Raw genomic sequence first — 16,587 nt, 5'->3', positions numbered from 1 at the left:
AGAAAACCTTCTTCCAAGTTGCACACTGCCAAAGTTGCGCCATGTCCTCACACGGTAGAAGGGAAGAGCTAGCTCTCTGGGGCCTCTTTTATAAAGGTACTAATCCTACTCATGAGTGCTCTACCCTTATGACCTAATCATCTCTCAAAGCCCCCACCTTTTAATATCATCTCTGTGGACATTAGGTTTTCAGCATATGAATTTTGAGGGAACATAAACATTCAGCCTGTAGAGATAGCCACCACATTGACTTACATAGCAGACAGTAAAGGAGAAAAAAAAGAGTTACCAAGTCCTAACTATTAAAAGCCAAGGGAAGTTAGTAAAGGAAGAGACTAGCATGGACTAGAATTATCAAGGAGAACTTTATTGAGGAGTGAGATATACAAAGGGTGGGTTTTTTTTCATAGCTAGATAATAGGACAGAGCTGCCTAAGTTACTGATGATAAAACAAAGAAGTGTAACGTATAGTCTGTGATGGGGTGGGGACGAGTATGTGTTTTCCTCAGATAGGAACAAAGTGCTAGCATGGGATGTAATTAAATACTCAGGAATTACTAAAACTGTACTGTTCAGTGCCATGCCTAGAGATTAATGACAAAGATGACAATCCTAAACCTTGTTCCTTTTAGAAACCTCCCTATATTAAAACCATATGAGAAAATGTTTCATTTAAACAAACTGTATGACATAAGAAAAACATGAACCCTATAGGGTAGCAAATCTAGATTTGAATTTTAGTTTTGCCACTTAACTAATTTTATTGTCTTGAGCAAGTCACTTACATCTTTGAGCTTCAGTTTTCTCTTCTGTAAACTGTGAATAGTAATGCTTATCCCACAGGGCTGATGTGGGGTTGAATGATAGTATCCGTGTAGGGCACCCAGTGCAGTCCAATGTAAGGTGTTCAATAAACATGAGCACTGCTGTGATTTTTAATAGTGTGAATCAGTGCATCTATGAGTTTGTGCTAAGTCAAGGTGTACATTTTGGTTGTGCATTTTTTGGACATGTGAGCTTAAGCCTACTTGATCTGAGGGTAATTGGGAAACAACCCAGAATTTTTAAAATGGAAATACTCTAGAAAAGAACAGTGTATTACATAGTACCCCTTGGCTTTTTGTCTCTTGAACATGAAGAAATGCTAAAAGTTTTACGGGCAATTGCATAGGGTGAATGCTCATATAGGAAGCTAATAATTTTCTGTATGAACTACCTGCTGTATAAACTGCCATGCAAATACTGCCTTATGCTTTATGCCAAACATTGAAAACCCCTAAGACTTGATTCTTCTGCCTGGATTTTTTCCTGTAATAAAATACACAACCAAATTAATTTCAAGTGTGTGCATCTGTAAACCAGCCAAATATTTCTTTTTCAATACTTGAGCTTTATGTTGAATATACAGTTATTGTTCTTAGCACATTCCTTTTTTTCAGTAGTAGTTTTCAGTCTTTAATCCTTTAGTATAGTTCCACATATGCTAAAATGCCTTTTGTGCTCATATTCATGAAAGCTTTTCGTTTCATGCAGGTTCTTCCAGGGGGCCCAGCCCCCTAACCATGGGGGCCCAGGACACCCTGCCTGTTGCAGCAGCGTTCACAGAAACGGTCAACGCCTACTTCAAAGGAGCCGATCCGAGCAAGTAAGTCCGAGGCTTGGTCCAGTGTTGTTTCCCATCTCTGACTTACTCAGTGGAGAATACCCTAAGTACAACTACTTAGTTCCATGTCCGAAAACCAGAAGTTCAGCTGACATTAACAAGTGGTGTACCTAGAATGGAAGGGAAAATAAAATTAGAAGTATTAATTCACTGCTTTTTAAAAAGTGATCCAAAAATTTCAATAGTCTAATATCTTACTATCCAGAGATCTCTGATTTAGTTTTGCTTGCAAGCAACAGAAACCCCTAACTCAGCCCTGTAAACAATGAGAAAATTTATTATCTCACAAAACTAAATGTCCAGATCATGTCTTTTATTGTCCTCATCTTTTCTAGACTGGAATCACTTACATATAACTTACATATAAACGATGTAAATCACTTATATATAAATCACTTACGTATAAAACGATGGTGCGTTGGAATAAGAATGTTTTTTTTTAAACTTCCTGTAACATCCAGAGAAGAGAATGAGTTACATGCTACCTTTACTACGTAAGGAAAAACTGGCCAAAAAATGTATAATCATAGCAAAGTAAATATTGTAGAGGAAAATGCACCACTTTCTATTTACAAGAACCTGATTTCACTTACATCGGGACATATTGACGAGGGACTTGACCTGAGTGTATATGTGATATAATTGCATATTTTGTCTCCATATAAAGAGTTCCATGGAAAGGGTGCAGGAAGTCTATGGATTTCCTGGAATTATATTGCTTATCTTATGTGTGTGTGCACATGTGCATTTGTCCATAGAAAGTGTCACAAAGGGGTTCATGAGCTATGAAAAAGAGGAAAGAAAAAACAGTTAGGAGTGATCAGTTAGAGTGGTCTACACTAAAACTAAATACCCAAGGCCAGCTAGGTTCCACCTTGTCACTAGTAGAATTCAGGTCTGAATTTGATGGATAAACAAAGTACAAAGCTTAATAGATCTCTACCTCTAAGATCTGTCAACCATCCCTAAGGGTCATGTCCTTTTAAATATCTAGGTTTTATTCCAAGCCCAGAGTATTATAGAATAACAAGCACTGTGGACTATGGATGTCCATTTGGACTGCTATAATAATATACACAGGGTAGTTTATTTCTTACAGCTCCTGAGACTGGGAAGTCCAAGGTCAAGGTGCTGGTAGACTGAGTGTCTGATGAGAGCTGGCTTCCTGGTTCATAGACAGTCTTTTGCCTTATAACCTCACATTGTGGAAGGGGCTAAGGAGCTCTGTGGTGTCTCTTTCCTAAGGTCACTAATCTCGTTCATGACCTAATCACCTTCCAGAGGCCCCACCTGCAGATACTATCACACTGAGGTTTTGGTCTCTAACACTCCGGTTTATCACATGTCCTTTCTTCTTCATCTTCAAAGCAGGAAGTTCATTTGCCTTGTCCACATATCATTAGAGATTAAAGCCTATCTCATACAAATGTATGAGTTTGAACTGTTAGAGCACCTAAGCACCATGAGTTTATGTTGTATATATACCACATGAGTGAAACCGAGTGCTATAGGCTGAAGGTTTGCGGTCACCTGCCCAATCCGTATAATGAAACCCGTATTGGCAGTCAAGCCAACTTAATAGTAGTGCTTTTCCTGTGCCTTTCCATAGGAACCGGGGCTTTGACTTGTGGATGACTGCATATATAGTCTGTTTTCAACTGTACTGCCATAAACAGTTGTAGTATATACTGTGTATTGATAGATAGGAAATACAGTATATTTCATTGACATTATAAGATCTACTATTTATGAACAGATCATGAAGTGACATTCTTCTAAATTTAATTTCACCTCCAGGCAGTGAATCACTTTATTGTTGTTCCTTTGTTATTCACTTTCGAGGAAATAAATCAAGTTCAGAAGTTTGATCATGGGGTGAGAGAGGAAGGAAGCAGGAGGTCAAAGCCAAACACAGCACCACATACACAGTGATGCAGAAAAGAATTGTGGATTGGCTTTTGCCTGGGGTTCCCTCTCATCCTGCGTAAAACCTGCCCATTTGTGTTGAGGCAATACACTGGAAACAGAAATCTACTGCTTTAATTATTTTATACTGTGATATACAATCCACTTAAATTTAATTATACTTTTCCCCTGAGTATTCAGAACACCTGGAACAGGTATTCTGACATCTGAGTCTTTCTCAGTAGTTCATAGGCACGGAACTCCTTGGCTTTTGCTGCTGCCTGGGAAAACCCATCTCCCATTATTAGCTCCTATATGAATATCCCTGGTACTAGAGATTAGTTCTCTAACCCCCTAGAAAAACTTAGGATTCTCAGCTATATTCTGTCCCTCCTTCATCATCATATTTCAGTTACTCAAGTGTTCGTCTCCCTGCTTAAAGTGGAGGTTTGGGCAAGGACCACGTTCATCCTCTTTCTCACTGCCCATTGTAGTGCATCCCATTATCCCCAGTACATTAAATGGGCCCCCTGTGTATAATTGTTCGGTGTACCAGAGTACACCAAACAATTGCACTGGCTTCTGTGTTACATACATTTGCTGACCCAGAACCTAAGACATACTACCTATCTTCACAATAGTAGTAGGTAAGATATGTACAAGAAACTACAAAATATTTTTCAAAAGAAAAAAATCTGTACAGATGTTTATGGAAACTAGAGAAAGGAAAAATTTAAAAGGCTGAATGGAGAGGATATTAAGGAAGGGCTTCAGAAAGACCTGCTTTTGAACTGAGTGTTGAAATGTGAAAAGGAGTTTGCCGAGTACCTAAGCCAATGAAAGGGATTATAAGGGAAGCTACATATGCACAGAGATGTGTTTGCTTGAAAAGAATATCATGGGCTTCGTTATCAAAGCAGTACATAAAAGTCACATTTAATGTGAGGAATGCATTTCTGGTGACCTCACAGAAATCAAATCCTCACGTTCCCTGGTCAAAACCGGCCAGCACGTCTTCCAACAGGCTAACACGGCACTGCCTCTGGGAGAACCCAGTTCGTAAGTCACCTGGGCAGTTGACTTTGAACTTCTGCTGTTGTTGACAAATATGTCCTTTGTAAGGATTTACATGACTTCAAAATTTATTCATAAATTAAGTTTGTTAATATTGCTCTAATGAGTATTTTAGATTTCATAATTCAAACTCACATGAAATGTGTACTGATAGGAACAATCGTTAAGGTTAAAAAAAGATTTTAACCTTAGTGAGTATAGGTTGAAAACAAAACTTTTCTATAGAAAATTTCAGATCAACTTTGACATTGCATGCATTACTAAATCAGCAATAGTCTGACTCCGACAGACTTTTCACGTGCAGTTCAGAAATGTCATGGAAGTGAGGAGCCTGGGGGCTTCGTAGGCCGCCTCAGGTTGACTGCTGCTGTTCTTCACCCAGCACCGAGAGCCCTTTGAAGGCGGGGGCTGCTTGCTCATCTTTTAATTACCTCCCCACTAAAAAAAACTTATACACAGGAGTCAATGAATGTTTACTGACTTATCTCCACCTCTCACTGACTTGATTTCAAAGAGAAATTTATCCCCCACCAAGATACCACCTACATCTCATTTTGAGCCACCTGGAAAAGAAACTGAGCAGTCTTCCTACCAGTTAAAAAGTGTTGGAGCCAACACTGCTAACAACAATATGCTCAGAGGTGCCACATGCTGAAGTCTGATTTAACAAGTGCTCTAATTCTACCTGTTGTCAGATGATATTCTGTGTGTTCACATACTATAAAACATAAAGAGTGGACTGTGCCTGAAGGGAAGTGCAGGCTCTGTACCGGTTTGACACCAGTCAATCAAGCAAGGTTTCTGAATCTAAAGAAGAGAGAAGGAAGCCTGTAGAGCAAGCACCAAAACTGGAGCTCATCGAGAGTCTGCAGAAGAGAGAAGGTGCAAACTTCCAGAAGCCAAAATCCTCACTCAGAGTACTGCACAGTTATAGATGAGAATATCAGAGGGGAGGGGTAGCACATAGCAAATTTAGGGAGCTCACCTGCCTTCCACTTCTACCCCGAACCCAGCCCTATATACACAAGCCTATAGCAATTCTTCACATAAACTATTTTGACTGTGACCCAGGGCCACCTCACCTGAGCCACATGTATTTCTCCAAACACGGCTATGCAGTGTATAGAATGACACTGGACAAGTAGAGTTCTCTGTCCTCCGACATGAGCCACATTTTAATTCATTGACCTTGATTTCCCTAGTACATTTCTGAACTTAAAGCTGTAGAACTGCTACAAGAGTCAGTTATTCAGATGTATGGAAAAATTATAAACAACTCATTCAAATGTTTACTCTTTCCCAAAGAAAAACAATCCTTTTGAGATTTCTGCTTCTGGCCAAGGTGGGGTAGCAGGGACTGATTTACTCTTCCACCTGAAAACCCCTAGAAAGCAGACAGCTATACAAAGCAGTCATTTGCAAAGGGCAGTGACTCTGGAGGGATTAGGTATTGCCACACAATTGGCAGAGCTTGCTTCTTTGAGAGTGTCCAGACCGTGGCATAGGGATAGCCCGGCAGATGCCCAGCTGTTCATGGGGATGTGCCTCGCTGAGACACTCCACTACAGGACCGACTGAGGGGGATGCCAGAGGAAACTGGTGGCATGGCTGCCCACCATGCACTGCAGGAGCTGGCTGTGGAGAAGGTGTATACACAGCAGGAGCCTGGAGCTGAAAAACTCACTTGCATTGCAGGATCAGGGCACTGGGGCAGCCCAGCTACATGCCCCACAGGAGTCAGATGCTAGGGAAGCTACTGTGCTGCTGGGCACCAGCAAAGGCTTGCAGGCTGCAGTACCCATGCACTGAGGGTGCCACAGGCGCTGCGGGAGCCCAGCACTAGGTAAGCCATGTAGACTGAAGGAGCCTGCCTAGCAAGCACCCTGGACCCAGAAAGGAAAATCCTGTCGTCCTGCAATGTCTTCCCAGCGCCCTCAAATGACAAAGCTTAACATGGTGCTTTGTGGCAGAGAAAAAAATATATAAAGGGCCCATTATTGATTTTCTCAGAGCTGTCAGTAAAAGGTGAATTGGAGCTACATTGATTTTATGTATAAATTGACACAGTGATTCTAAATTTCATATGGAAGAGCAAAGGACCTACCATAGCCAAAACAACTTTGAAAAAGAACAAAGTTGTTAGAATAGCATTACATGGTTTTGATTACAAAGCCACAGTAATAAAGACAGCATAGTATTGGTATAAAGACAGACAAAATAGATCAATGGGACAGCAAAGAGAACCCAGAAAAAGTCCACACATACATGAACGACTGAACTTAAACAAAATTGCCAGCTACAGAAATTCAGTGAAGAAAGAATTGTCTTTTTAGAGCAAATGGTGCCAGAACAATTAGATATCCATATCCACACACTAAAAATGAACCTGATCCATACCTCACACCTTATACAAAAGTTAACTAAAAAATAGATCATGAAGCTAAGTGTAAAAATGGAAATTAAAAAACTTCTAGAAGAAAATATAGTTGAAATTTCTGTGACCTTGGATTTGTCAAAGATAGGACCCTAAAAGAGTAAATTGATTGACTACAACCCATAAAAATAAATAGATAAATTAAAAACTTCTTTTCAAAGGTACTGTTAAGAAAAAGAAAAAAACAAGCCACAAACTTGGGGGAAAGTTTTTACAAAGCACGTATCTGATCAATGATTTGTATCCAGAATGTATAAAGAACTCTCAAAATCAGTAAGAGAACAGAAGACTCAAATTTAAAACTTGGCAGAAAATTTGAGCAGACGTTTCACCAAAGTAGTTAACTGATGACTAAATAAGCACATGAGAAGATGCTTAAGATCATTAGCCATTAGGGAAGAAAATGAAAACAACAGCAAGATGCCACTGGTCACCTGTTCGAATGGCAAAAATTAAAAAGACAGACTCTACCCGGTGCCGGTGAGCATGTGTAAGAACTGGAACTCACACACAGCTGTACGTTCTACTTTAGAAAACAGTTTGGCAGTTTCTTAAAAAGTTAAAGATATGCCTGCCAGGTGATCCAGTGATTTCACTCCAGCATAGAAGAAGTGAGAGCGTGCGGCTGCTCAAGGACTTGTGCACACACATTCATCACAGCTTTATTTGTAATGGGCCGAAACTAGAAAGAATGCAAGTGTTCACAGGCAAATGGACTTTTGTCAAAACCCTATGATATTATCCACATGGTACCCCGCAATAAAAAGTCATGAACTGTGGATGGTCACTACATGTGACCATACACTACACTATAATACACAACACTTTCATACACTGCATGTATGACTCTCCAAACAATTATGCTGAGTAGAAGAAGCAAAACCCAAAGAAAAATCACATACTTTCTTATTCAATTTATAGAAAGTGCACACTAATGTATAGTGCTGGAAAACATATTAGCAACTGCCTAAAGATGAAGAGTGGAAGGATGGAGAAGGGCAGGAGAGGATTACAAAGCCTCATGAGTGCATAGGTCATTATCTTGAATTCGTGAGGGTTTCACACATGTTTACTACATCAAAAATTATGGAATTTTACATTATAAATATGTCATTTATTATATGTCAATTAGACCTCAAAAAAGCTTTATTTTAAAAAGAAAAGACTTATTCTTCCTCCTAAATTATTATTCTATTGTGTTAACTTATGCGTTAGCTGGTGTTACCATTTCAACCAAACAGAAAGTTAATGGAATGAGGACCTAGTTAAGGTGGAAGCTTAGCTTTACCTCATGAGTACACAAAAGATCTCGCTCAAGGCAGCAGTCATGTCCTCAAGAGAACTAAAGTCCCAGTGACTAGTGTGATAACATTGAGCAATTTGTTTATTTATTCATTTTTTAGATAACTGGGCAATGATTGAATCTTTATTTTATTTTTTCAGTGCCATTTAGTCCCCTTATACCTGCTTCCCAGCAATCACCACCCTGTTGTCCATGTCCATGAATCCTTTTTCCTTTTTGCTCAGTCCCTCCACCCCCGCACTCCACTAGCTAGCATCTGCTCTTCATCTCTGAGTCTGTCCCCATTTTCATTGTTAGTTCAGTTTGTTCATTAGATTCCACATGAGGGAAACTATATGGTACTTTTCTTTTATTGGCTTATTTCCCTTAACATAATATTCTCCAGGTCCATCCATACTGGTCTAAAAGGGTAAAATTTTCTCTTTTTTTTAACAGCTGGATAGTATTCCAGTGTGTAAAGGTCCCATGGTTGTTTTATCCACTCATCTATTGTTGACATTTATGCTGCTTCCATATCTTGACTATTGTAAATAAAGCTGCAGTGAACATAGGGGTGCTTATGTTCTTTCAAATTAGTGTGTTGGGTTCCTTTAGGATATATTCCCAGAAGTGGGATTGCTGGGCCAAAAGGCAGATCCATTTTTAATTGTTTGAAGTATCTCCAAATATTGTGCAATTTAATATCTTCAAATGTGCTGCCCAAAATTCAGAAATCACAGAGAAAGAGCGAGAAGCACCAAAATACATGGTTCTATTTGTGAGGGGACCATATAGACTTTCCTACTGAAAAAGAAAAGCCACACCTTTCTTCTTATAGTTTATAAAGACATTCAACAAAACAGCCACTTTTCTTTTTGGTAAGTGTTAAAACAAACCTGTTGAGTCTTAGAAATGATTTATGGTTAAGAGTGGAATTGCAAGAGCTTACCTTTCATCTCTTCTGCCGTGCAATATTGTTACATAACTCCTTTTTCACAGCTGTTTTGATTCACAGCATACTGACCTGGGCTTCCTCTCTCTTTCCTCTCATATGCTCTGACATGCCAGATGTATCGTGAAGATTACTGGAGAAATGGTGTTGTCCTTCCCTGCCGGCATCACCAGACACTTTGCCAACAACCCATCGCCAGCTGCTCTGACATTTCGGGTGATAAATTTCAGCAGGTTAGAACACGTCCTGCCAAACCCCCAACTTCTCTGCTGGTAAATATATTTTATACACATTTTTTAGACGTGTGTAGCTTAGCACTTTACACTTAGATGAGGGAAGGATAAACCTTAGCAAGGGAGTAACACTGTAAAGCAATCACTGCTACTCAGATATGTGTGTGTGGAAGCAAACTCAGAATTTTTACTGGCTGTCAAAGTATTCTGTAGTTGAGTGTGTGTCTGTGCATGTATGTATTTAAATGGCCGACTACTTCAAGTGGCTAGAGAGACAGAGTAATAAAACCTGAATTACTAACTATTCATTTATTGTCTGTTTTACTGGTCATCAGTAGACAATGGATGAGGATGGTGGGAAATGAACCTGATAAAAGGAATAAAATTCATTTGTTGTATGTATTAACATCTTTAAAGTCAAATGATACTTGAACTGTGAGTTACTTTTCACATGAGTATGAAAATCTTCTCTGTGAAATATAATTTCATTGTAATGGTAATTGTTTTGATGGAACTGTACATTTATTATATCAAAGAAGATAATGTATATTTGTTTAATATACTTCAAATTTTCTTACTAATACATCTAAATATGATGTCCTTATCATATGTACACACAAGTACTTTCACACAAACATACACACACATACATGCTATTAAAAATGAACAACTATACAAGTTAATTATTGGCAATGGCATCAAATCCTGATACTTCACATAAAAACTTCTCTCCAAAGTGACCACATTTTCCCTTTATTGTGATTTCCCTTATCCAAATGACCTCTGTCATCTTGCTGGACCACTGCAATTGCTGTCCTCCTTCCCCCCGTGGGTTCAGTATTGCCTCTCTCCTACATTTTAAAAAATTTCTTAAAAATATATTTTATTATTATGCTATTACAGTAGTCCCATTTCCCCCCTTCACTCCCCTCCACCCTGCACACCCCCTCCCACCCACATCCCCTCCATTTAGTTCATGTCCATGTGTCATACTTATAAGTTCTTTAGCTTCTACATTCCCCATACTACTCTTGCCCTCCCCCATCTATTTTCTACCTACCGTCTATTCTACTTATTCTCTGTACCTTTTCCCCCTCTCTTCCCCTCCCACTCTCCTGTTGCTAACCCTCCATGTGATCTCCATTCTGTGGTTCTGTTCCTGTTCTAGTTGTTTGCTTAGTTTGTTTTTGTTTTTGTTTTAGGTGCAGTTGTTAATAATTGCAAGTTTGCTGTTATTTTACTGTTCATATTTTTTTGTTGTTTTTAGATAAATCCCTTTAACATTTCATATAATAAGGGCTTGGTGATGATGAACTCCTTTAACTTGACCTTATCTGAGAAGCACTTTATCTGCCCTTCCATTCTAAATGAAAGATTTGCTGTATAGAGCAATCTTGGATGTAGGTCCTTGCCTTTCATGAGTTGGAATACTTCTTTCCAGCCCCTTCTTGCCTGTAAAGTCTCTTCTGAGAAATCAGCTGACAGTCTGATGGGCACTCCTTTGTAGGTGACTGTCCCCTTATTTCTTGCTGCTTCTGGGATTCTCTCCTTCATTTTAATCTTGGCTAAGGTAATTATGATGTACCTTGGTTTGTTCCTTCTTGGGCTCAACTTCTTTGGGACCCTCTGAGCTTCCTGGATTTCCTAGAAATCTATTTCCTTTGCCAGACTGGTGAAGTTCTCATTTATTATCTGTTCAAATAAGTTTTCTACTCATTGCTGTTACTCTTCTGCTTCTGGTACCCCTATAATTCGGATGTTGGAATGTTTAAAGATGTCCTGGAGGTTCCTAAGCTTCTCCTCATTTTTTTAAATTCTTGTTTCTTTATTCTTTTCTGATTAGATGTTTCTTTCTTCCTTCTGGTCCACTCCATTGATTTGAGTTCCAGTTTTTTTCCCATGACTATTGGTTCCCTGTACATTTTCCCTCATTTCATTTAGTGTAGCCTTCATTTTTTTTCGTCTAATTTGTGACCAAATTCAACCAGTTCTATGAGCATCCTGATCACCAGTGCTTTGAACTGTGCATCTGATAGGTTGGCTATCTCTTCATCACTTAGTTATATTTTTTCTGGAGCTTTGATCTGTTCTTTCATTTGGACAATTTTTTTTTTGTCTTGTACCTGTTACATAGTGAGGGGCAGACTCTCAGGTGTTCCCCCCCCCCCACAGCAGGGCAACCCACATCACTGCGTTGTGATGCTGTATGTGGGGGAGAGGGTCCAAGAGGGAACAATGACACTTGCTCCACTGTCTGCCAGATTTCAGTCACTTCCTCCACTTCCCCCAAGCAAACTGGGCCCTTCTGGTGCTGATTCCCAGGTGGGTGGGCTTGTGTAAAATTCTAGAATCCTGTGGGTCTCTCCAACAAACTCTCCTGTGAGGCTGGGAGCCTCCCCAGGCACCTCAACCCCCACAGGTGTTTTCAGTCAGTGTTTTGAGGCTTTATTTCCCCAGGCTGGGACCCTGGGTTGCACCATCTTTCTCACTCCCCAGTTTCACCAGTTTCACCAGTATGTTCGTAAACGTGACTGGTGCGATCATTATAGCTTTTGTTACATTTTCAGGTAGTTATGTTGCCAAGTTTTTAGGCATATATGCAAGAATTTTATACTTATATATCTGTCTTACAAATTGGATTAAATATCCCTCTGAGAATATTTTTCTTTAACAAAACATCATATAGAGTCCCTTATTATTTGCTAAAGCAAACAAACAAAAGTCCTAATTAATTTGGACCTTACTCTAAATATCCAATCATTGAATCAGATATTGATTCAATGATCAATATCATTGATTTATTGATTGGTCACCTGTTAGTTGCACGGCCTATTTTGTATTGGTGTGCAGCACCGCTCCACCACCTCGTCTTTGAAGGGCAGTGTAACCAAGCCTCGTTCCTGAACACCGCGCAGGCCTCGTAACATCTGGTCTCACCCCAAGCCAAGTCTCTCATTTACGTTTACCGAAAGGCTTCATTTAAGTTAACAGCTTGGCCTCTGGAGACATTTGGGTTTGTGATCCTTGTGACAGGGACCAATTTTTCCTTTATGAAAGGGGTTAGCTTGTAAAGGATTTTCAGGAACAATTGTTAAGACAATTATGAGCCTAGAGAATCCCCAAGACTTCTTGAGCATTTAAGAATTGCATCTCTGTGTAAGCATTTGATTGGCAAAGCTTCCTTGAACATTTATTAGAGCAAGTTCTCTGATGGATTACCATAGACATGTGACCTATTTTGTTACTCAACTTAGTAAATGCATTTCTTTAAAAAATAGCATAATTGAAGTTTTCCCGATGATTCAGATCTAATTTAGTACAAATTAACGACACGTTGCTGGATATGAATTCTCTACCTCTGTTGTGGTATAATGTGAAAGTATGACCTATAGAAACACTGACCTGAGCTGGAATCCTGACTTGGTTACTTATTAGCTGTTCCAATTTAGGCAAATTACTTCATTTCACTGACTCTCTATTACTTTTATCCCCGTCCTCCTTGTGTAGCTACAGTTCTGGAAGCCCTGGGCAACTCTGATGCCTTATACTGCCCTTATTAGCATTTTTAGCTCAGCGTGAGTAGAGGCAAAGTCTCAGGGGCCTGGATTCTTTTCCGTTCATTTCCTACATGCCTCTAGTCACATACCTTTGCTGTGTCCTCACCATCCTAGACCAGGGTCCAGCAGAAACACAGGGGTCATGCTGAGACTTGGCCCCCACCACTACTCCCTCCTAGCAGACCTGTAGCAATTTTAAGGTTCTGATGTTTTTTGACTCAGCTCTTTGGATTTGTCAGACTTCTGGAGGCTGAATTATAATAACTTACTTTTGATCTGCCTTTATCACATTATCACTACAACACTTCTGTCGCCTTAACCTCTAATTTTCTCTTTTTATAACATCTCTTCACCTTTAAAAAGGAAGATAATTCTCCCTTAGCAGGTAAATCTTAATGAAATATTTCTAAGGTATCTATGAGCACCTAGCACATAATAGGTACTCAAAAGTTTGTAGCTACTATTATTGTATCGTATAGGACAGCCAAAGTGAAATGTCACTAAACTTGAGTTGTGTGTCAAATCACTGAATCACTTGGGTTCTCAGTTTCCTCATTGTGTGGGAAGTGAGCTGATGCTTTTCATCCTCCTGTGTGACTTTGTCACTGAGACAAGAATTTTCAAGATACATTGGGTGTGAGCTGTGGACAGGCCTCTGAGCAAAGCTAATGCTTCTCATAAGAATGCAAAATTTCTTAGTTTATCAAGACTGTACATGTCTGTTGTAACTCCTATGCTAATTAGCATTTAAATTCCAGGGTCATTTCATAAAAGAAGTGACTTGACAGTTTAGGTGTTCTCAGATGAAATATTGTGAATGCTAAAAATGTAACAAGGTAATTTTAGTATCACCCTTTTCTCCTCCACCCAAGACAGACGTTTCTGAGAAACTACTGTTCAAGTCAATTCAAAAGAAAATCGATGTACTGGGCTCTCTGACTGCATTAACTAAGTCAGAGAAAACTGTGGTGATATAGCGAGAGCTATTAAATTTAGGCTAATAAATAATTCATTCTTTAAAGCAACCAGTTATCATCATGATTGGTTAATACTACTGGGTTCTCACTGAGATTTATAGCAAAACAATAATGCCTCTCTATGGGTATTAATCTATTAATACCATTCACAACTGCACTTGAATTAAAACCATACTACCATTAATAATACAATGTCTGCAAATTGTCAAAGGCGGATGTAGAAGTCAGACAACAATTTGCTAAGATGCTTTTTTGTGTCATTTATATTTGTCACAAGATCATATTGAGTCATTCTTTCTTCCCAATTGAATAGCGATAATACCCAAAGTGATGCCAATACCAAGGAATTCTGGGTAAACATGCCAAATTTGATGACTCACCTAAAGAAAGTGTCCGAACAAAAGCCACAGGCTACATATTATAACGTGGACATGCTGAAATATCAGGTAAGCCTGTGTGTGTGGTCAGGTGTCTCTTTCACTTACTAATGTGAAGTCCATCATCTCTAACATCAAATCAAAGTAAATAAAGTAACATTTCTTTTAATACTTAAAAGTTATAATTTATAAGGAAATACAAATTTTAAAAGACTACTTGTGGTCTTGTAGTGACAAGAATATTCAAACATATTTTTAGGTTAAAATTACAAGTAAAATATCTTATTTAAAAATTAGAGAAACATGGCACAAAATGAAGCTACAGAAAATTATGTCAGTTAAGATCATAAATATTAATGAACTAGTCCACTGTAATTTTGTTAAGAACATTATTATCCTAAAATCTCTTATTTAAAATGATTAAATGTAAGTAATCTCACATTTTTTCCTAACATTGCAGTCCTGTAAAATAAGTTCTAATAAAACTTATGGTAATAAATAATTTAATGTTAAAAGACTAAAACACTGGTGGGTATAAAACAATATAGTATATGAACACTTTGTTTTTGTGTCTAGAATTGTCCTTGTCCCCAATTATTACTGACCATAAATAAGTTTATTTCAAACCAGGATTCTAGAGAGCTTGAGCATCCTATTGATTCCCAGCCACTAATCACTTAGGTTATTTTTAATATACTCTAATTTTTGTAATTAAATAAGTTTAAGTTACTTTCCTTAAGGTAAGGAAAAAATATTATTGCTTAAAGTTGTACTTTAATAGAAATCAGTGCATCTTAAACATGACTCCATAATCTCCAGAGAACTTGTACATCAACACTGATTCTGAACTTGTGCTAATTAGGTGTGGATATAAATAGCTGTATTAAAACCTACTTATAGACAGACATAGAAATAGAAGCAGATGTGTAGATACAGACACAGACGTGGGTCCCTGCTGGGCCCTGAACCCACGAGATCTGGACTTCATTGTTTCGAGGGTAACCCAGGTTTTATATTTACTACAAGTTCTCCAGGTAGTTATAATACACCCCACAGGTTGAAAAACCACTGAAAGCGAAGTGTTTATATGATGGTACATTTTGCAACAATGCAAATGACTATAATGTTTTTCCTGTAAGGATAGGATTATCTAAGCTTTTTATCAGTAATACTAAATAAATACATGATATGACAAAAATGCATCACTTGTATAATTAAATATAATATAAAATTGCATTTTTATTTAACTGTTTTCCCCGAAACATATAAACATTTAGTGATTGCTTTAAGCAGTTAAGAAAATGAAAAGCATTAAGAAATGAAAAGCAGTAAGGTAAAAGAAACTCCATGTAATTTTTCTCTGATAAGAAGTTAAATTACATGCATGGTGCTTATGCCCAAAAGGGTGAAACTAAAACTGAGCTTTCATTTCAAGTCTTGCATCTGTATTTTCAATTTAGATTAATCTTTTTTTGAAATTTTAAATCCTGTGAGATTTTTTTTAGTGTCCGTATTTGTTATTAAGTGAGCCTAGAAAATAGAATTTACCTATGAGCTTGGTGTGTAAATATTAAAGTGTCAGCAAGAGACTAGCTTCTGGCATTAAGTCGCCTTCCTGCTGGTCACCGACCTTGAGCACTTCAGCTCCCTGAACCTTCCTCATCTGCAATTAAGGATAATTATGATTCCTACCTAGTTTATTTTTCTCCAAGGTTGTTGTGAGGAGCTCATTGCCTAATATATTTCCAAAATATATGCTTAATATACTTTGGAAAATGTAAGTGGCCCTAGGCCTGTCTTTTCTGAGTTCAGATCCTTTCTGAGGAATCTCTTATTGAATTGTGTTTTCAACTATGCAAGGAATTGAGACACAGCTAGAGTTTTTCGTAGGGTTGCCCTGAAATTGCAGCCTGTTTAGTTTCTGGTTACCAGTAGCTTCCTCCCAACCTCCAGTAATAGGGAGAGTCAGAAATACCCCCTTGAGTAGCCAGGAAGCGTCTCACTGAATAGCCCACTTGCAAACCCCTGCGGAGGACAGCGTGCAGAAACCGCAGGAGGCGGCTCTGCTTTTCATCTACCTTAAATATAATAGGTTTCTAAATAAAAGGTCATTGGCAGAGGATTGAGCTGTT

At 38.5% G+C, this 16,587-nt stretch overlaps 1 protein-coding gene across 20 annotated transcripts in view; it reads left to right on the top strand.

The window, feature by feature from the left end:
- Positions 1 to 16,587, top strand: part of SGIP1 (SH3GL interacting endocytic adaptor 1) — a 198,642-nt gene that overhangs the window by 175,566 nt on the left and 6,489 nt on the right. For all 20 annotated transcript variants that reach the window (XM_037042988.1, XM_037043023.1, XM_037042979.1 and 17 more), the window contains 3 exons: positions 1,535 to 1,646; positions 9,428 to 9,583; positions 14,392 to 14,524. In XM_037042988.1, coding sequence (XP_036898883.1) covers positions 1,535 to 1,646; positions 9,428 to 9,583; positions 14,392 to 14,524 — 401 coding nt within the window. The remainder of the gene's footprint in view (positions 1 to 1,534; positions 1,647 to 9,427; positions 9,584 to 14,391; positions 14,525 to 16,587) is intronic.

This window comes from Sturnira hondurensis, unplaced genomic scaffold, assembly GCF_014824575.4.
Source record: "Sturnira hondurensis isolate 20B ecotype Veracruz unplaced genomic scaffold, ASM1482457v3 Scaffold0000648, whole genome shotgun sequence".
NCBI classification, from domain to species: Eukaryota; Metazoa; Chordata; class Mammalia; order Chiroptera; family Phyllostomidae; genus Sturnira; species Sturnira hondurensis.
Note: the sequence above shows the minus strand (reverse complement) of the source record. Positions and strands in the feature narration are given on the sequence as shown.